Source organism: Emys orbicularis, chromosome 4, assembly GCF_028017835.1.
Source record: "Emys orbicularis isolate rEmyOrb1 chromosome 4, rEmyOrb1.hap1, whole genome shotgun sequence".
NCBI classification, from domain to species: Eukaryota; Metazoa; Chordata; order Testudines; family Emydidae; genus Emys; species Emys orbicularis.
Genome location: NC_088686.1, coordinates 43808692 through 43830716, shown reverse-complemented (window position 1 = coordinate 43830716; position 22025 = coordinate 43808692). Strand labels below are relative to the sequence as shown.

The 22025-nt window shown below is 49.3% G+C and overlaps 1 protein-coding gene across 2 annotated transcripts in view; it reads left to right on the top strand.

Annotated features, from left to right (window-relative positions):
* Positions 1 to 22025, top strand: part of FLVCR2 (FLVCR choline and putative heme transporter 2) — a 49756-nt gene that overhangs the window by 14057 nt on the left and 13674 nt on the right. For both annotated transcript variants that reach the window (XM_065403156.1, XM_065403155.1), the window contains exons 2-5: positions 6144 to 6285; positions 11859 to 11999; positions 15996 to 16063; positions 17611 to 17714. In XM_065403156.1, coding sequence (XP_065259228.1) covers positions 6144 to 6285; positions 11859 to 11999; positions 15996 to 16063; positions 17611 to 17714 — 455 coding nt within the window. The remainder of the gene's footprint in view (positions 1 to 6143; positions 6286 to 11858; positions 12000 to 15995; positions 16064 to 17610; positions 17715 to 22025) is intronic.

Sequence of the window (22025 nt, the reverse complement as noted above, 5' to 3'; positions counted from 1 at the left end):
GGGGAAAGCAATGCTCCTAAACTTAGTTATAGCCCAGCCCCTGTGGTGGGCTGTAGACCCACACATAGACCCAAAAGTCCTCATGCCTCAGCTGGCGGTTAAACACCAATTACTGGCTGCTTCGAAAAGCTCCAGGTTTTCCTTTGTTTCAAATAAACTCGTTGGAGAACACTTTAACCTGTCTGGCCATTCTATGACAGACCTGCGGGTGGCTATCTTAAAACAGAAAAACTTCAAAAACAGACTCCAACGAGAGACTGCTGAGCTGGAATTGATATGCAAACTAGACACAATCAACTCAGGATTAAATAAGGACTGGGAATGGCTGAGCCATTACAAACATTGAATCTATCTCCCCTTGTAAGTATTTTCACACTTGCTTCTTATCAAACTGTCTGTACTGAGCTATCTTGATTATCACTTCAAAAGTTTTTTTTCTCTTACTTAATTGGCCTCTCAGAGTTGGTAAGACAACTCCCACCTGTTCATGCTCTCTGTCCGTGTGTATATATATCTCCTCAATATATGTTTCACTCTATATGCATCCGAAGAAGTGGGTTGTAGCCCACGAAAGCTTATGCTCTAATAAATTTGTTAGTCTCTAAGGTGCCACAAGTACTCCTGTTCTTTTTGCGGACACAGACTAACACGGCTGCTACTCTGAAACCTGTCACTTGGTTAAAGAACCCATCTTTTTTGGTTTGCAAGAACTCTAGCCCCTTGTGTCTGTCTAGTGATGGATGCCTAAAATGGCTTTCTATCTTTGCTTATATCTCTCAAAGTTCAATGACTTTGCTTCAAGAGACAAGGTGAGTGAGGTAATATCTTTTATTGAACCAATCAGTTAATTCAGTTGCTTATCACTTAAGGTTCAGCACCCTGTATTTCTAGACCTGTAAACCTTTGAATGGATTCTTCTGACAAGTAAAACCCAGACCAGGCTTCTCTCTCCTGCTGGGTGTAGACACCATGCTGTCCTCTCCCCCACTTGTTAGTGTGAGGTTTGCCTCCACACCTTGTTAGCTTGATGGATCTGTTTACTGCTTATATGTGAACTGAGGTAAATACACACTTTTGTTATAATTCCAGCATATATTCATAACTCTTAATAGCCATTGCATACATACATCACACAAGAATATTAATGATCAGTGAGTTATTAGTTTTCAAATGATACCTCACAAAGCATATTTTGTGCAATGATTATTACAGTACCATGTAGGGTGTGAATACAAGAGTGCTTAGTGTCACAGTGGTTTGTTTTTGACTAAAAGTGGGAAGGAAGGAATTGCCACTCCAGATAGGATCAGGGGTCCATCTAGTGCAGTGTCCTGTCTCTGACAGTGGTAATACCAGATGCTTCAGGTTCAAGAAACCCCACTGATGGACACAACTTACTCATAGAAGTTTCCTCCTAACTCCTTTTTAGTGGTTGAGTTGTGCTCTGAAACATGACATGTGTGCCCCTTGTGTGTGTATTGTTTTAATCCTGCCTAATGCAACAGAATGGCAGGATTGGTCCCTTTTTATTAGTCATTCCCACTGGTTTACCTTGGTTGGCATTGTGACATTGTGCAGTCTATATGGTTTTATAAAAACATGATAATAAGTGAATATAATGTAACTGGGATAGTTTTATAAAAATTTGATAATAAGTGACTATAAAGCAAATGGGATATGCTTCATGCAAAAGGTCTCTTGTAAGGTATCATTACAAAGCTTATAATCTACTGAGTATGATCATCTGATTTGTATAAATGTACCACTCTTGTATCTAAAACTAGAAATATAAAATGTAACTCTGAGGGCCTATTGTAATTATGTAAAGTGTGGGCCATTAATGATGGTTTGGAATCTTGATGACTCCCATTGTCTGCAGATGGCTGTTTACCTGTGAGTCTCCCTGTATATGTGTGTGCTGGCAAGTGGGCAATGAAGTCTTGCAGTGACATGTGATCATGTCACCTGAACTGGAATCCATCTTTAACCTGGTGCTTTTCCAGTGAGGGGGGGTGGAAACCCAGAGGGACAAAGGGTTCCCGCCTTATGCAAAAGATATATAAAAGGGTGGAACAGAAGAGAAAGAGAGAGGAGCCATCATGAAGAATCCCCTAGCTACCACCTGAGCTGGAACAAGAGCTGTACCAGGGGAAAGAATTGTGCCCAGGCCTGGAAGGTGTCCAGTCTGAGAAAAACTTACTGAAGCATCTCTGAGGGTGAGATTATCTGTATTTAGTTTGATTAGACATAGATTTGCGCATTTTATTTTATTTTGCTTGGTGACTTACTTTGTTCTGTCTGTTACTACTTGGAACCACTTAAATCCTACTGTCTGTATTTAATAAAATCACTTTTTATTTAGTAATTTACTCAGAGTATGTATTAATACCTGGGGGAGCAAACAACTGTGCATATCTCTCTATCAGTGTTATAGAGGGCGAACAATTTATGAGTTTGCCCTGCATAAGCTTTATGCAGGGTAAAACGGATTTATTTGGGTTTAGACCCCATTGGGAGTTGAGCATCTGAGTGCTAAAGCCAAGCACACTACTGTAAGCTGTTTTCAGGTAAACTTGCAGCTTTGGGGCAAGTGATTCAGACCCTGGGTCTGTGTTGGAGCAGACTGGAGTGTCTAATTCAGCAAGACAGGGTGCTGGAGTCCTGAGCTGGCAGGGAAAACAAGCAGGGGTAGTCTTGGCACATCAGGTGGCAGCTCCCAAGGGGGTTTCTGTGATCCAACCTGTCACAGGCATCTCTGAAGTAAAGGTGAACCCCAAAGTGATGCCTGTTGGGAGTCCCGACCCTGGTTTACCGCAGCGCCCCATAATAAAGATAAATTCCAAGACAGTGCCTGACACATGAGGAGCTTGGTCAGAGATTGTGAGGGTTAATAATTTGTAAGTTAAATGTGTTTCTGGCTCCAGCACTGAAGTGAGATAATGTCTGAAGGACAGAGCATTCTTCCCTGACTCAGGTCTCTTCATTGTTGCATGGAGGAGGGAGAGTGCAGATAAATGGTTTGGTGTATAAAGGGCAGAGACCTTTCCTTTCCCAACTGCAAGTGTTGGCAGATCAGACGTTTATTTGGAAACCTTGATGCTGCCGACACACTGTTTAAAGAAAACATATCCCCAAACACACTGATAATCATTAAAGGAGTGTGCAACCTTGATGGTGAACCTTCAAAGTCTGATTAGCATGAATTACTGGGGAGTTTTATTTGTTGGAAGACAGAGTGGACAATTGTGTGATCTTGGACAAGTCCCTTTCCCTTCCCTCTCTGTGCATCTCCTTCATTGTCTGTAAAATGGGGATAGTGATACTAGCTGACCCTCTCAATGGAGGACTGTGAAGATACTGAGGTCTATAGAAATGCTCACTATTGTTACAGTGGAAGCTAAAACTTTACAGCAAAACTAATAGGTTTGTTGTGATTATCTTTCTGTGATCGGGGTGGGGAAGGTCAACACTTCATAAGGTTCCCTTCACTGGGACAAGGGACTATCTGATGATGATGATAAATGCATCTCTCTATAACAAGGAAGTTGCCCTAGCTTGAATGCCCCCTCGTTTCCATATTTTTCATAGCTTCTACTTCCTCTCCCACTGTGAGGATGGGTTTGTGGATGCTCTGTTGGTGATGGTGAAGCATGAATAACTGGGGTTGGGTAGGAAGAAGGAGGCACAATTTTCATTGCTTCTACCATTCTGGTTAATTTGATGCTGCTAAGTCACATTCAAATGCTTCAGGCTTCAGAAGAGATTTGGAAATGTGTCAGGCAAGTGAGAGAATTGCTTAAGGTGCTGCTTTGCAGCTCTCTTTCTGCAGCTCCTAGAAAGCCTTGTGTGTGCTTGGTCGAGCCTGTCACTGCCCGGACAATTTTTTAGCTTGAAAACGAGATAATGGAGGAACTTAGTGCAACACTGAAGTGAGTAACCACTTCTGCCCCATACAGGGGAGTGTGTGTAAATAACCTCTCTCTGGGAACTGGCAAGAGTTGGGCTGTCCCCAGGCACTCTTTTATGATGATGTGGGGGAGATGAAGGGGTGAAGAGCACTGGCACACAAAGCTGGAGGAGTGGGTAAATATTCTTGTTGGGAGCTGAGCCTTGGTTGCAACATAGCTGCACGCAATGAAATGTGGACAAAAGAGCAGCTTTTGTAGGCAGCCACAAACATGTTGAGTGCATTTTGACTCCCCCTTTATTAGACAAGGGCTCAGGCATTTGGATCAAAACAGCAGATTTCTCTCTGTTCTTTGAGGAGGGCATTTTAGGCTGGTGTCACTATTAGTCCCAGATACTTGTGAGTACTTGGTCTACTGCTGTAAGCCTGATCTGCTGTAAGGGTAAGACCGTCTCAGCCCTTTCCAGAAGGGGTCGCTATGGGATGTGTCATAGCCCTAGTCAAGCTCCCCTTTCTGGACCTACCAGGCTGCTGTGTTTGGATCCCAACACTCTGGGCCCATGCGCTTTTAAGCCTCCCTTGGTCTAAGTAGGCTCCAGCACTGTGTCTTTCCTTGGCCTCTCTGGCACACTTCCTGGACACAGCCTGTCTGTTACCCAGAAATGGGATCTCACCTAGAGTTACCATCTTTTCAAAAAGCAAAACTGAGACACATGCAGGAGCACTGGATCCCCTGCTCCTCCTCTTCCCCCAGAGACCCCACCCCCGGCCAGGCCAGAAGCTGGAGCTGGACAGTGCTAAGAGCTGCCCAGGGAGCCCAAGCCGCTATGGGGAGTCCTGGACCCTCCACCTACCCTAGGCGGGGTGCCCAAGAGCAGCCCCCAGTCTGTGTCCCTGCCCATCCCCAACCCCCCCGGTGATCAGTCTCCTACCAGGTGATCTGTTGCTTAGTTACCAGTAGGGTGACCAGACAGCAAGTGTGAAAAATTGGGACGGGGGTGGAGGGTAATAGGAGCCTATATAAGAAAAAGACCCAAAAATTGGGACTGTCCCTGTAAATTCGGGACATCTGGTCACCCTAGTTACCAGCCTGGCTGGGCAGAATCAATTTTTTTGATGTGGCCACATTTAGCGTATTTATTGTATTGCCTATATAGACCTGGTCAGATTCTTCATACTCAACTCATCCAGTCGTGCAGGTGCCACTCCTGTCTCCTTTGCACATGGAGTATGAAGCAAGAACACAGTACAGGTAACCTGAAGGGTTTAAACATACAGAGAATTCATTAGCTGAAACAGAATTTGTAAATTGTGCATCGTCAGTTTCCCCAAATTGTCACAAGGTGAAAAAGGAAATGCCACCCTCTCCCTCTGAGACTGGCAAATTGGCAACTTATGAGCCAGTGTATGCCATGGGGCTGCATACAGTTTTCATGGTGATGTCAATGCCACCAATAAAAATAAATAAATATGGAGATATACCTATCTCATAGAGCTGGAAGGGACTACCCCGAAAGGTCATCGAGTCCAGTCCCCTGCCTTCACTAGCAGGACCAAGTACTGATTTTGCCCCAGTTCCCTAAGTGGCCCCCTCAAGGATTGAACTCACAACCCTGGGTTTAGCAGGCCAATGCTCAAACCACTGAGCTATCCCTCCCCCCTCCATGGTCACAGGTGCTGTGTTTGTTGGATGCTGAGTGTAGCCAGGCCAAAGAAGCAGATGCCTCTACTCACAGCCTTTCAAAGTAGGACATCTCAGAATGGAAACAGGTGCTGAGCCTCAGCAAATACATTTTTGTATTTAGGATGTTACTGGTCTTAAGGATTTCAAACCCTTTGTGTGGCTTTTGTTGCTCACTTTCCTCTTGGACTTAAACTTCTTAGACTGATGTGAGCCAGTGGAGAAGTTGACAGAGTTAGCAAGGCAGCTGGGGTTGGTTAGTGTCACTGCTACAGCTGTGGAGCCAGTAGGGTACACTTTCACACTTGTTATTTGTTGTGGATTCTGCTCAAATAGTAGTTAGTTTCTATTTTATTTTGATTGTTGGATGACTGAGTAGGGGATTTTTGGTTTGAAGATAAACTTGGACTGGCCCTGGCCAGCCTCTGACCATGCAAACGCAGGTCACATCTTGGAGCTGAGTCCCTTGATGGTGGTCCTAGCCTGGGGATCGGGGAGGAGATCCCCCTCACTCTCCATCTAATTCTCTCTCTCTCTCCTGATCTCTCTGCTCAGCTTGGAATTGCAGTGGGCTTTGTTCTCCCTCCCGTTCTGGTTCCCAACTTGGAGGACACAGAACAGCTGGCCTACCACATCAGCATCATGTTCTTCATCACTGCAGCCGTGGCAACGGTGCTCTTCATCCTCGTCATCATTGGTAAGGAGGTGAATGTAAATGTGTGGGAGGGATGATGCCGAGAGGACCAGATTGTGTTTATGGGTCTCTGTATCAGGGAGGGAATGGGGCAGCCCACTTGGGCGATTTGGGGCAGTGCCCCAGCATAGCACCTGCTTCTGTTCACATACAGGGTTACTTCTTCTGTTAATGTTAAAGCCCATAGCTTCCCATCCCCTGAAGAGGAGTGAGACTGATGCGCATTCTGGAAGTCTTCTTAAATAGCATGGATCTGTTCCTTCTGTACTCGTCACCCAACAGCCAATCTCAATTCCCAAAGTTCAGTACATTGACACATCAAGAAGTTCTGGATACCCTAAAGGAATCTCGACCCAAGACTTTGGAATCTGACCCATGCCCATCCTGGTTAGTGAAAGAGAATCATGAACAACAGGGTCCACCCATTACCAAAATAGTCAATGCATCATTCAGAAATGGAATCTTCCCTTCCTCTTTCAAACATGCAATAGTTCAACCAGCATTGCAGAAACCCAGCCTGGATACATGGGTTCTAGCCAACAAACCTCCCACTCCTCACTCATAGAGGAACTAGCTCTAGTCCAACTACAAGCTCATCTAATTGAAGCTAACTTTCTAGTCCTAGCACAATTTGGATTCAGGCAAGGACATGAAACTGAAACCCCTTTAGTGACAATGATGGATAATCTGCTATCAGTGGATAGAGGGCAGACCTCCATTCTCATCCTCTTGAATCCCTGCAGCATTCGACTCTGTTGACCATGAGATATTGCTGTATCATCTAAGAGAGGTGGCAGGAGTCCAAGTAATGTGTTTAAAATGGTTTGAATCCTTCCTGGAAGGATGCACCCAACAAGCAGTGTTGGGAAACTGCACCTCCACCACTAGACCTCCTCATAATTGGAGCCCCACAAGGATTAATTCTCTCTCCGGTCCTTTTTAACATCTACATACAATCACTGGGAGAAATAGCCAGACGACATGGACTCAAGTACCAGCTGTATGCAGAAGATCCACAGCTCTACCTGTCCTTCACCACATGTGATCACACCACTAGCACCAAAATGTCCCAATGTTTGGACAAGATCAGCCCATGGATGGAAAACAGCTGGTTAAAGCTGACCCTGAGAAGGGCAGAGGTGATGCCAGTGGGCAGAGCAAAGCACTTTGAAGAGTTTGCAGCCATGGTGCAGTTGTTATGCTCATACAAAGCACATGGGATCTTTAGAGAGGAAGGTAAATACACAGCATTTATTGAGAATACTACAGTTAGCATATGCTTTCAGTCACTCACACACACACACACACACACACACTCCTGCAGTGATGTTTATAGTTACCAGTCCAGAGTCTGGATCAATCTAGTGGCCAGTCAGATTGGTCGCAGAGGGGAGCAGGGCTCTATCGGTCGTGATCCGATGCTCCTGGAGTGTGGTAAGACGAACCCAAAGTCCCATGGCCAAGCACCCTGTTCTTATAGGTTTTTTTCTCTGTTGAAGCCTATGGATTTTGCTGTGTCAGTTTGTGACTGGTTACTTCTTAATTGGTGTAAACATTCCAATACACCTCCGTTCCGATTTAATCAATTGTCCTTAGGGGTGCCAGCCTTTACCTCAGGGCCATCAATCTGCCCTTCATTATGGATGCGCGTTGATGATTCTTTGATGTCCTTTAAGTCTCTTCACTCCTTCTTCCTTGACTCTGGCTATAACAATGGCCTTCACACCTTACCTTTCCTGATGCATACAGTCCTCATTCACACAAACAGATCGAGAATACAAACAGAAGTATTTTATATCGAGCAAAAAGGCATTGCAAATTAAACCTTGCTAAGTTTTACAATCAATAACCAAGACAATTTACATTGAGACCCAGGCCTTCAATGTTCCTCTAATCTACTTAACATAGACACAATAGAGAATCCTGTCTCTTACTTACTAAAACCTTAAAACAAAGAAATGTATATTTAACTAGAGTGCCTATATTGTAATACATATAGGAAACCATAGTAGACATTATAATTTATCCTAAAACAAAAGGGTGACCATAATCAGTCATAAGGATTGTTCTGGTCTATCATTCCTTTCTGCTATTCAAAAAGGGTGGCTGACAGGAAGAAATCAAATCATACATTAATTTCTCATAGTACATTATAAAATCCAGCTCCTACACAGTCTCCTTTGAACGCACACACCCACAATTGGTCAGTTTGTTCAAAAGTTTAGGAATGTTCTTAGATTCCTCGCTGAAACACTTAGCTCTCACATAGCATCTGCAAGTAATGCTTTCTAATCTCTCAGTTGGCGAGGAGACTCTGTCCCATCCTGGTAGATGATGACCTGGCCTCAGTTATTCACATCTTTACTTCTCAGGTGGACTACAGCAATGCGATATGCCTGGGAATGAAGTCTTCAGCACCTAGGAAACTCCAACTAGTACAGAACACTGCAGCATGTCTCCTCAGCAGGACAAGCCAACATGAGCAAACCTGTCCTCTACTCTCTCATGGAATTTCAGATCAAATTCAAGATCTTGGTCCTTATCTTGGAGGCACTGCATGGCCTGGGTCTAGCATGTCTAAAAAGATCACATAAAGTTCTGAGATGAAGACTGTGGTTGACAGCTCTGCTCCTCTGGTACAATGTAACTCTCTATAATAAAGGTCTTCTCATCTGGGCAGGAGACAGAACTTTATTGGGGGGCTGGTCTGTGGAATGAACTCCCCCAAGAACTAAGGACCATAGAATCATAGAAATGTAGGGCTGGAAGGAACCTTGAGAGGTCATCTCATCCATTCTGCCATGTTGAGACAGGATTAAGTATACTTAGGCCATGCCTAATGGGTGTTTGTTTAACCTGTTCTTAAAAACCTCCAATGAGGGGCATTCCACAACCTCCCTTGGAAGCCTGTTCCAGAACTTAACTACCCTTATAGTTAGAAAGTTTTTTTTCCCTAATATCTAACCTAAATCTCTCTTGCTTCTGATTTGCTTGTTGTCCTGCCGTCCTCAGTGAGTAAGGAAGAACAACTGGCCACCCTCATCTTTATAACAGCCCTTAACATATTTGAAGACTGTTAGCAGTCCACCAGACCATCACAAACCTCCCCCGCCTTCCATTCTAAGTGCAAGGCATACTTCTTCGACCAGCCTTCTCTAATATATATACAGAGCAACACGTATATTTTCTAAAACAACAACAAACAAGCCCTAAAGTCCTACTGAAACAAAACACTCCGTTGCACATGCTTCTTCCCATGGGGGAAAGGATAAGAGAAGAAACAACATGTGACAGATGTTAGTCATGTTACTTAATGTGCTACTGGAAGGTGCTCAGGTGATAAGCACAGTGCAAAAATCTAAATGGAATCAAGTTCTCCCTGCAGCCTTTGTCAGCCTGTCTGAAACCCCTGGAATGAGCAGAACCTGTCAGAGCCAGCCTAGAAATTGCACCAGCAGGCAGGGTGCTGGGATCAGTCCCTGGAGAGCTGGAGATGCCCTGGAGCTGCTCCCCTCTCAGGGGAGAACAGAGGGCAATGCCATGGTACAGGAACACACTGTGCCCCACTGGCAGGGGAGAAGCCAGTGATGGGTGGGAGGGAGAAGGGTTTAAGGACAGAGAGTGGTGTAATGAAACCTGATAAACCATTAGATTAGAGGTGAGAGACCCCTCTCCAGCCACAAAGCCATCCAGGGGTGTGAATGGAAGCCAGGTCTCTAGCCTGGCAAAGCAGAGCACTAATCTTAGACCTGTTGAGTTCTGTTTTATTGTAACCTCATCGCCCGCCATCCCATTCATCTTTCATCCACCTGTTGTACCCTGCTTGACATGCAGATTGTGAACTCTCTGGGGTGGGGACTGTTATCTTTTTTCTATGTCTATACAGCACCTAGCACAGAGGGACCCTGTTCCTTGGTTGGGGTTCCTAGGCGCTCCCCTAATATAAATAGCCACCTCTAGGGAGGTTGGCCAGACGAGCCTGAGTCCTGGAATGAAACCTAGCAGAGCAGAACACTATTCCCTAAGGCACCAAGCCTGGCCAGGGAGTGAGGGCCTGGAGTGGAATCTGGCATAGCACAGGGCCGGCCATGTTTTTCATTTCCAACATCCCTCTCGCTCTGTCACCCCCAACTGCATATTTTGAAGTTGGCAGCTTATTGCCTTGTGTACACAGGGATGTTAATAGGCCTGTTAGACCTCTGTGGCTGGCACCACTGCTGAGTAGGGTTGCCAAGCCTCCTGGATTGGCTTGGAATCTCCCAGAATCAATCTCCCAGTGGCTACTGAAATCAATCCAGGAGATTTTAACAGGCTGCTAAAAGTCAAGTCGGCGGTGCAGCGGGGCTAAGGCAGGCTCCCTACCTGCCCTGGCTCCACATGGCTCCTGGAAGTGACTGGCACGTCCCTCTGGCTCCTAGGCGCAGAGGATGCCAGGGGGGTCTCTGCATGCTGCCTTCACCCTGAGCGCCGACTCTGCAGCTCCCATTGGCTGGGACCCGCGGTCAGTGGGAGCTGCGGGGGCGGTGACTGCAAGCAGGGGCAGCGTGCAGAGCTGCCTGGCTGCCCCTAAGCCTAGGAGCTGGACATGCTGGTCGCTTCTGGGAGTCGCCCAAGGTAAGCGCTGCCCGGCTGGAGCCCACACCCCAAACCCCCTCTCACACCCCAACCACCTGCCCCAGCCCTGAGCCCCCTCCCACACCCAAACTCCCTCCTGGATTCTGCACCCTGTCACGCACCCCAACCTGCTGCCCTAGTCCTGAGCCCCCTCCTGCACCCCAAACTCCTCCCGTACCCCAACCCCCTGCCCCAGCCATGAGCCCCCTCCTGTACCCCAAACCCTTCCTGGAGCCTGTACCCCAACCCCCTGCCCCAGCCCTGAGCCCCCTCCTGCACCCCAAACCCCTTATCCCTGGCCTCACCCCAGAGCCCGCACCTCCTCCCATACCCCAAACCCCTATCCCAGCCCTGAGCCCCCTCCTGCACCCAAACTCCCTCCCAGAGTCCTCACCCCCTCCCGCACTCCAACCACCTGCCCCAGCTGGGTGAAAGTGAGTGAGGGTGGGGGAGAGCAAGCGACAGAGGGATGGGGAATGGAGTGAGTGGGGGACAGGGCCTCGGAGAAGGGGCAGGGTAGGGGCGGGGCCTTGAGGCGGGGCAAGGGTGTTTGGGTTTGTGCAATTAGACCGTTGGCAACCCTACTGCTGAGCACTGAACAGCTATAAAATTTCAACTGACAGGCAGTGACTTTCTCAGCTGCTTCCTCTGAGGGTAGGGGCTGGTGGTGCTGGAGTTTCCTTTATCTTAGATTTCAGAGTGATAGCCGTAGTCTGTATCAGCAAAAACAATGAGGAGTCCTTGTGGCACCTCAAGGATTCCTCATTGTTTTTGCTTTATTTTAGAGAAACTCCTTCCCTTTGTGTCCCTAAGGAAGCTCACGGGAAGGTTAGAGCACCAGGGAGGACTGTGTTTTTTATAAACTTTGGTTTCCCTGCCTCACCCCACAACATCTCCCCCACTTTCTGGGCCCAGACTCCCTGAGGCCTTGTAACTGACAGGTCCATTCTGTTTGTTTCCAGTGTTCCAGGAGAAGCCCCCGTTTCCCCCAAGCCGGGCCCAGGCCTTGATCCAGTTGAAGCCACCTGAGGAATATTCCTACGTGCAGTCCATCCTCAGGCTGCTCCGCAATACCAATTTCGTCCTGTTGATAGTCGCTTATGGTAAGGTCCAGTCTCAGCTCTGCTAAGTGACAGGTGAAGGCGGAGATCTTCCTGCTACTGTGTGTGCCAGGATGGGTCCTCCCTTGGCAGTGCTGACCAGTATCTGGCCTGGGCTGCTAGCAGGAGAAAGATCTTCCTTGCTCACCGTCCCTCCCTCAGGCAGCTCTGGGAGCAAGTCATTATCTGGAATAACCTGTTCACTTATAATATGGGCAAAGAGCTGCTAAACTTACACAGCCAATGGCAAGTGTGTGGCCTCCAACAGTCCCTGTGGAATCAGCAAGGGGGAGGGATTGTGGAGGGACTAGAGTGGGTATGAACATAGCCTGTGGTCTCCAGGAAACCCCCACCCCCAAGAAGCCAGAGGGAGGGAGTTTGTTAAGGTCCCCTCTGCTTGTGTCTGTCCTGCTAAGTCTGGGTCAGCTGCTTACTTCTCCCTCTGCAGCACTCTCGGAAATGGGCCCCTTGATTTGTTTGCATGGGTATGGTGGGGGAGTGAGGTGCAGGTTCTGCTTTTGACACTGTAATTTTGCAATCTGAGGAAGCACTTCCCCTAGTAAGAAGGGGAGGATGTCTTTGCTATGGTTTATTGACTGTGCTCAGTGCCTTAAGTGACCCACCCAAGCCCTGAACAGCAGCCTCTGTACTCCAGTAGGATGTATTCTAGCCAGCTGCACGGAACTCTAGGAAGTTGTTCTGTGTGTGAATGTGTCACACTTGGTTCTAGGTGTAAAATGGTTTTTGGCATAGGCTGGCTCTGTTCTCAGTGCCTGGCAACAGAAATCTCCTTGTTGGAGAAGCCCCTCAGGAGAAGGTAAGAATGGGATACACAGTACATAGGGAAAGCTTCTGGTTGGGGTCTGGAGCAGTCTGGGTTCTCCAGCCCCCTCACAGGTTGTTCTGCCAACACAAGTGGCTAATGGAACATCTGAGTGATTAACAAGGCCTGGGGACAGTGCGATGTTCGCTTTGGAGCTGCAAAAGGCCTATTAGGTCATTTAGTCCTTTCTCCCTGGGGAGTGCAGTAGAGCTTTCTAAAAGTGACCCTCAGATCTCCCAGGTTACTCCTGTTGTGCCATTACATTTCCCAGATCACTCAGTCCTGTACTGCACCTTCTCTTCCCCTCTCCCATCTGGCTGCCCCTGAGCTTCATAGTGAGGAGCTGGAGACAGTCCCAGGATTGTTCTGTGTCTGCTGCCCTCTGAGAAAATCAGATACAGACGCTGGCTGAAAGTCTGTCCTTGATGTGCCCATCAAACTGTGTGGGTGTAAGTGTGAAGAAGGGGAAGGGATTAGTTACTAATTAGAGTGACCCAGTGCTAGTGATGAGAAGAGCCTCAGTGTGAAGAGTTTCTTTAGAATCTGATCTTCTTGGGATAATTCCTCCCTTTAGAGTCACTGGGGGATTTGAAAAGGCTGTTTAGTGGCTTCGACACTTCAACTTCTCTTCCTCCTGGCTTGTGGGTTTTTTTTTTTTTTTTCCTCCTCTGCTCACTTGGCTCTGCCTGACTCACCCTTGACTTTCAGTTCCCTAACAACAAAGATAAAGTGACTGAGACGGCCCCAAAGCAGTGACGTGCTTTGTGCGTGTCTGAGGGCTTGTCTGCACTTACAGCGCTGCAGCAGTGCATGTAGCGCTTAGTGAAGACGCTACCTTCGCTGATCAGAGAGTACTCCACCTCCTAGGGAAGTAGCTATGTTGATACGTGAAGCCCTCCTGGTAAGATAGTGCTGTCTACCCCAGGGGTTAGATTGGTATAATTGCATGTATTGTTTGACATGCAGCTTTGAGCTGAAACAACGGTAGGTAGAGGACATGTGCTGACCTTTCATGCTCCTTCTTCCTATCCCTGAAGCTACCAGTGAAGTGAAGTGTCCCTTCGTAAACTCTGTGTTCCAGAGTGGGGGGGTGAAGTGGGCCAACAGCCTCGCCAGGTTCCTCTGCGCATTCCTGCCAGGGCCAAATCTTGTGAAGAGCAAGGTTCAACACTGTGGGGTGTGTTCCTGCTGCTGGCTTCCATTGAAGAGTTTTCCCTGGTGTCCCTCCTATCTTAGCTCTCTGGAGGTTACTGACCCACCTGGAACTCACTATTGTACTAGGTGGCTTTTGGAGTGAATGGGATGGGTTTTTCCTGTCCAGAGAGCATGTCAGGAACTGATAACATGCTGATCCCCTCCTTTGCTACTGCGCCTCTCAGGAGTTCGTGACATTCAATCTGGCTCAGTCTCCCTTGGGGCCATGTGTGTCTGTCTGCTGGATATATTCTACTCTAGCTAGATCCCTGTATCACACTCATCACCATGGCCTAGTTGAATGTGTTGGCAGAGGCTGGACATGAGGGAGGTGTGAACTCCCCTCCAGCTGCTGCCTCTGCACCACTCAAGGCTTTTCACTGTCAAAGAGCTTCATAAACGTTGATGTGTGTGGTGAGGGTGTTGCCACTCTACTGTTGGGGAAAACTGAAGCACGGGGCAGGGAAGTGACTTGCTGCAGGTTGCAGAGGCGGAGTCAGTGTCAGAGCTGGGATTAGCCTGTCTCCCCATCCTGTGCTCGGGCTACTATACTGCTCCTTTCTACTGTACCCTGGGGTGCTTCCTGCTGTTCACTCAGGCTTTGAGAGAAAGAGAGAGAGGATGGGGATGTGGGAATTTTGCACTTTACTGGGCTTTAAGGATTGCAGATGTCTCAACACAGGGACTTTAAACTTTGTTTATCCCGAGCACAGGGATGTGTGGGCTGACTGGTGAAACCTATGATCCCCACCCACCGTCACAATGATCACTGAAGCCTTAAAGAGAAACCAGCTGCAAATGTGAATGACTTTCTGAGAAGAGGATTGAATTGACCATTAGAGGTCTTGTCCACATAAGTTATGCTGAAAAAGCTTTCCTATGGTGAGAATTTAAATCAGTAGAGTAATACTACTATGACCCCCTATGTGGACACTTTTATTCTGGTGTAAGGGTGGCTTTTTTGGTGTAGTTTGTGTTCCTTGGGAAGGAGTTTAAGCTAAAGCAAAGTGACCCTTATAGTGGAATAAAGTGTCCACACAGGGGTAGGGTTATACTGGCATTACCATCTCTTTAAGACTTCAGTGATCTTTGTGTGTGACCATACTTTCCCAACTACACGAGCCCATAGTGACTTGAGAAGGTGCTGTTACTGCTCAGCAAGCTGCTTAGCTCCTGCTCAGTTACTAGGACTTCTTGGCCGGAAGAGCCCACTTCCTGCTGGCTATTGCTGGGGGGAGTGAGCCAGCTTCCCATTGTGAGGAAGCCTTCAGCTGGGACATCTCTTCCAGCTCACACTAGGTCACTGGCCTTGGTATTGCAATGTTAATTGGATCTGAGCTCCTCAAGGGAGGCCCTGCCAACCCAGCACTAATCTGGGTGAGTAGAGTTCTCTCTTGGCTGGTGGAGTCGGTGGTAAATGAGGTCAGTCAAGAATGAGTCAGGCTGTGAGCAGCTTACTGACCCGAACATAGCCCAGGCCAGTCATTCTGCGGCTGTCATGCTAGGGCAGGACGTGGAGGTCAGGAGAGCTCGTGAGCTGCGCCACCCAGTGGGTAGAGAAGAGTGATTGCACTAGAGGGAGGAGTGCTGGGGCCTGGACCCACTGAGCCCCCTATCAGCTCTAAAAATGTGAGCAACCTCCCCCCACTCAGATAAGGAGCAACTTTGAGACTGCAGGGTTCAGCCCACCCACTGAACTGAGATATAGCTCACCTTGGCCGGCCCAGCAGCCCCTTGCCTTCCCTCCAGATGTAGCTCCTCTGCTAGCTGACATGGCCAAGGCAGCCAGCTGTTCTGCAGGCTCCCCAGCCCCGTTGTAAAACACTGTGCCCACACTCTCAGTGCCTGATGCCTGGGTCTCTTCCGCGTCTCTGGATTAGAACATCCACACTCAGTGGAGCCCTCGCTAAGTCCCCAACCTTTCTTCACCCAGCAGGAGAATGGCAGGCTGTGAATGTGCTGTGTTTTTATCCACCTCTCAGGTTTGAACACTGGTTGCTTCTACGCCCTGTCCACTCTGCTGAACCGCATGGTGATCCAGCACTATCCAGTAAGTACCTGCAATGTGCTCTCCTACATCATTGCTGTCAAAAGAACGTTTGTATAGAACACGATGCAACAGCACCTCCTGCTGGGAGAGTCTGGTATTGGAGCTACTGTGCGCTTCCTCTGCAGCAGCCAGCACTCCTATCCCTGTTCCTTACAGCATTTTCTGCTGGAAAAGAATTGGGCTGGTGAGCTTCACCAAGGGCTATGCCCTATACCATAATCAGTTGTGCTTTCTTCTGTTAACTCATTCAGTCACTGCTTGTGCCCCATTCCCCACAGCAGCGGTTCTCAACCTTTTTCTTTCTGAGCACCACCTCCAACATGCTATAGGAACTTCAGGGCATGAAATGTGGGGGGGTGTCTGAGCTTCAGCCACTGGGCTGAGGGGGAGGAGCTTGGGGCTTCTGCCCTGAGGGGTGCCAGGACTCGGGACTCCGGCTGCTGGGCAGGCCTCAGGCATAGGCATAATTTGACTTCTATGTTGCAGGGGCAGGACCCAGCGGGACTTGGGCCAGCTCTGCACAGTGGGGTCAGGGGAAGGGACCACCAACTCCAACCCCTGACTCACCTCAGCAGGCCACCCAGGATTGCAGGGGGGTGCACCCAAAAATTATAACTCAAAGTGGGTGGGTCTCAGCTCAAAAAGTTTGAAAACTGCTCAGGGTGTGGGGAGGGGATAGCTAGGAGCTGTGTGCAGAGAGGGGTGTAGCTGAGGGTGCAGGTAGAGGGGTAGCTAGGGGCTGTGTGGTTGCTGCTCCCTGAAGGCTGTGTTGGCCCCGGAGCTGGGTCCCCCCGACAGGGCCACTCTTACCGGCTGCAGGAGCAATCAAAGGGGGCTGAGAGCTGAGGAGCAGCCGCAGCCCCAGGCACTAGCAGCAACAGGAGATGGGGGAGCACCAGGGCCCACCGCTTCATGGCACCAACCAGAGCAGCAGCTGCCCCACACTGCCCGGCTCCAGCTTCCCGCCTCCGACCTGGCCAGGGGGCAGGGGGGAGAGTAGAAAGTGGGAGTGTGGAGCCACTCCCAGGCTGCCCCAGTCTGGTTACGGCACTGCAGTTTGTGGGGGCAAAGCCCCTCGTACCCTCCCATACTGCGCCCATGGGTTCTGGGCTTTGCCCTTTGGGGCGCTCGGGCTCGCAGACCCCCCCGAAATTGGTTCATGGACCCCCAGAAGGCCATGGACCCCGATTGAGAACCACTGCCCTACAGCACTACCAGCTGGGAGCCTCCTGACAGTCATTGCTCCTGCACCTTTCACTACATTGCCTTCCCATGGAGGAGAGGGGAGTGCTCCATAGCTAGGGCTTCTGTAACATTCCCTAATGCATCTCCTGTGGGGAAAGGTCAGGACTGGGATACCTAGGAGCATCTTTTCCCTGCGGTTACCCTACATTCCTAGTAAATCCTGAACAAGCTGACCCAAAGACCAGTACTGGACAGCAAGCTTTGAAAGGCCTTTAGTATCTCCTCCTCTGAGGCCCTTTTAGCCATCCCCACTTGCTTTTGGCCACTAACTAGTTCCCGTGTTGATGTGTGTCTTCCCATAGGGGGAGGAGGTGAATGCTGGAAGAATTGGACTCACCATTGTAGTGTCTGGCATGGCTGGAGCTCTACTCTCTGGCATCTGGTTGGATAAAACCAAAACCTACAAGTAAGTCTCTTGCACTCGTTTCTCCACAACTCCATCCTACTCTCTGCCACATGGAAGGCAAACCCCAGGGGAGGCAGCTCTGCCTTCCAATGGCTTGACAAGGTGGGTGAAGTAATATCTTTTATTGGGCCAACTTCTGTAAGCGAGACAAGCTTTCAAGCTTGTTACAGAGCTCTTCCTCAGGTCTGGGGCAGCGGGGTGGGGGAGAACAACTGTGTTCCCACAAATCCAATCACCCTCCAGTAAAAGCATGAATTTGGAGCAGTATATTAGCTCATTTGGGAGTTTCCTGAGCCCAGGAGATACCAGCCACACTTTTTGGTTCTGGAGCTACTCATTCCTTCTTTGATGCACAAGAACTGGTACTGGAGCTACTTCTCCAGGATTCCTGTGTGCCTCTGGTTTATTTCTGGTGCTGTGTTTAGGGATTAATGGGTTTGGGTCTGGCCTGTCATGAGGGTAGAGATTATTTGTGTGTGGAGAGACAAACACCCGCTTCCACCAGATAAGAACTTACCACAGAGCTGTCTTGTCAAGGGCTGTACAGAAGGAGCTGAAAGGAGGTGAGCTGCTTTTTGGGAGCTGGAGCAGGGCCAGAGCAACCTGCATAGGCAGGGAAGGCTAGGGTTAGGGTATGAATTGTCGGTGTGTGGGGGATTTCTTTGGGGAAGGGTAGGTGGGAGAGCAGGGGTCTGGAGCCCCTCCTCTTTGGGAGGAAGGGGGTGAGTTGAGGGTGCATTTCTCTTAGGGAAACAGTGAGGCAGACTTCCATGTCTGACTTCTTTCTTGCTGTCTTGTCTTGTGTCCGGAAGCTGAGAGAAAGCAGTGTGGTGTTCAGCCCCTTCATGGCTCTGGTCAGGTTCCCAGCACCCTGGGAAGGAAGGAGCAGAAATGGCCCAGGGCTGCTTTGTCAAGGCTGAGATAGTTCCCAGTGTTGGAGGAATCCTACAGTACCAGACCTGTTCTCTGCCTCACAAACCAGCATCTGAGAGGCTCTGTTCTACTTAGTGAAAGGTCCATTGAGTCCTGTGCCCAGAGGCACTTTGTGTGCGCGCGTGTGTGTATGTGACACTTTATTGAAGGCAGAGGCAGATGGAGTAATGTCTGTGGGGGTAGGAGCTGGGGTCAGATTAGGGTTTGGTACTTACGGGGACACTTGGCAGCACATGCTGCCATCTATGAATGTGCAGCTAAAGGCCCCTGTATTGCCTGCAGCTTTAGACTGGGAGCTTTCCCAGGGGCCAGATCTTTCTTGGTGGGAGTCTCTGCTGCCCTAGTTCACTCAATCTTTATGCAATGAGCCTTAACTGGCCTGGTTACAGTGAGCCCCTGTATGCCAGCCAGGGATCTGGGTGATCAACTTCCCCGCACCAGCTGGCTTTGTTAAGGTGGTGCTAACCTGCTTTCCTTGCATGCCAGAGTAGACAGGGTTTTATTCTAGTAGTAGGAGATGGGAAGAAGGCTGCTTCCATGACCTTTCCCTTCCAGGACCCACCACAGCATTTATTCTGGCTCTGGTAGCATGGGCTATCCACAGCAAGGGAAAGCTTCCCAGGACCAGATACCCCTAGGTGGGTATGTTTAGGGCCCACAGCTTGTTTGGGTATCCCCAGCTGTAGCTCCAGCCATTGGTACTGGCAGGTCCAGGGACCAAGTCTAGAGAAGAAACTGACCTTTTGGGCCAACCCTGAGATGACAGATGAGGACTCATGGGGGAATTGGGGAGCAGGGAGAAAAGCAGGAGCAAATGATCACTAGACATGCCGGCCAGTCACTTCCTGCTGTTTCTGGTGGCTGTGTGCAGCTGGGCTGGGTTAATGTGCATTTCTTTTGGCAGCTGTGGCTACTGTAGCCCTAGGAGGTGGGAACACACGCTGTCACTAACTGCATTTTTCCTGCTCTGTAATTTGCAGCCCCTAACAACTGTCATGCTGGCAACATGGCCCAGACTGGCGCAGCTATGGCATGTGACATTCCCGACTCTCCCAAATGGAGCTATATTGCTGCACAGAGATCACAGTGTAAGGGATTTGTGGTTGCACAGTAGGAGCTGGGAGTCCGCTCTCAGCAGTGTGAAAACAATCCCCCGTTTGTTCGGAGGGCTGTGGTCGCATGGAAGGGGCAGAATGAGCGTGTTTTGGCAGTGCTGGGATTGGCAGCATGGTGTGTGCACTGAATGGGCTAAATTAATCTCCGGTGCAACCCTGCTGACTAACTTTAGGGAGATGGTAGGATAAACATAGCCTAGTGTGAGGAGGGCACTGCCAGGAAATTGGGCTGGTTCAGGCTGTTCTTAGGGGTTTCTGTAAAACAGCAAATATTAACAGAACCTTTCCACTGAGAATACATTTAAAATTCTGAAAAAGCCTGTTGTTTTTTAAATTACCAGTCCCAAGAGGTCAAATGCTACGGTGATGGGGGGTTTGGGGGTCATACGGTGTCACGGACCCAAAGGCTGGGCTATGAGAATCAGGTAACAAAACTACCAAATCCTGTTACTTGCCAAGCTGAGTGAAAAGAGTGAACCTCTCCCTCCTCTTATCAACGTAGGGAAGGGCAGCACTCAAAGTGTGTTATTTACCTTTGAATTTGCATGAAAGACTAATGCCACTAGGTCCACTTCCCTGTCTCCCTTAGCCAGGAATGGAATGGGCACGCATTCTCTCCTCCTGTCTGTCAGGGGGGTCTGTGAGTTAGCCCCAGGGTTGTGCTCTCATTGAATGTGGTCTGTCAGCAATGAAAAGCGAGTGCAGAGAGACCATGCCAGCTCTCAAAATAACACGTTTTGGCCTCTAGCTTGGTTCCAAGGGTGGGTCAGTGGGGTATGTGTTTACTGTGTTGTGTGTAATTTCATCTGTAGTCCGATACAGTCTGTGGTGGAAACCAGAAAACTCCCTGCACCCTCAAGTTTCTGGTTGGGGGGACTTAGATAGTGGGAGGCCAGTGGCTTACTCCTGGGGGAATTCTGCCCCACTGTGCGTGTGCAGAATTCACAGATTTCTTTGCTACCCTGCAGAAACATGACTTTCTAACAGGGAAGCAAAGGGAAGCTGCAAGAGTGGTCATGTGCCCCTCCCCAACAGCAGGGTCATGTGTTTCAGGTGCCTGGAGCAGCAGGGGAAGAGGTAGATCACTGCGAGGGTTGGGGGTGTGGAAATGCCCTGCGCCAGTGCTGGGTCAGACCCCCCATGCCCAGCCAGAATCCCACACCCGACACCCCACCCTGCTGAGCCTTACCCCCTGCACCAGCCCTCCCCAGCCCCACCTGGTGGCTCCTACCCTGCAGTGGGCTCAGCTGCTAGTTCCAGCTGGGCTGGGGGTGGAGAAGAGTGCACTTCCCCTGCACAGATTGGCAAGGGCAGGGTAAGACCCACCCCCAGAAATCTTCCCTGGCTCCGCACCCCCCCCCTTCCCGCTTCCTGCCCCCACCGCTCTTCAGCCGCGGGGGGAGGGGTCACTATATGGGGAGCTGCTTCCCTGTCCATCCAACCCCCATGCATCCAGACGCCCCCATACACAGACCCCCCCCCCGCACCCAGCCCTCCCTGCTGAGCCCCATCCCCCCTGCATCAAGACCCCGTCAAGCCCTTCCCCCCCCGCACCCTCATCCCTGCACCCAGACTCCCCCTGCTAAGCCCCCTGCACTCAAACCCCCACCCTGATGAGCCCCACCCCCATGCACCTGCACCACCCTGATGAGGCCCCTGCACCTGGGCCCCCACCCCACTGAGCCCCAACCAGCTGCACCCAGACTCCCATCCCACCAAGCCCCACTCTCCCTGCACCCAGACCCCCCCCCACACACTGATCCCTCCACTCCCAGACTCCACCTGCTGAGCCCCATTCCCCCCCACTTTTAATTTTTAATCTAAAGTTAGGATTAATTGAATTATAAATGCTGTTTTGTTTTTAAATGCCCCTACTGGCAGGGGTCTTACTTAAATTTTACAAAACCAATATATGCAAAACCCCAAATACTGAAAATGAAGGCCCTGATCCTGCAGATACTTAAGCAGGTGAGCAGGTGCGTAACTTGACTCACGTGAACAGTCCCATTGACTTTAATAATGGTTAGTGCTTACAGTTAACCATGCACATAAGTGTTTGGAGCACCAGGAGCTAAAATTGTAATTTTAATTAAAAAAAATCTCTTTGGGACATAAAATCTTTGTCACTTCAAAACAAAATTGCTTCGGTGTTAGACTAAATAACTTTTCAATGTTTTCTGCACATTAAACAAAGATATTGTGAACTTTTTTATACATACCGGCCAAAACTTTCAAAACTAGGAGCCTAAAGTTCCATAGCCTG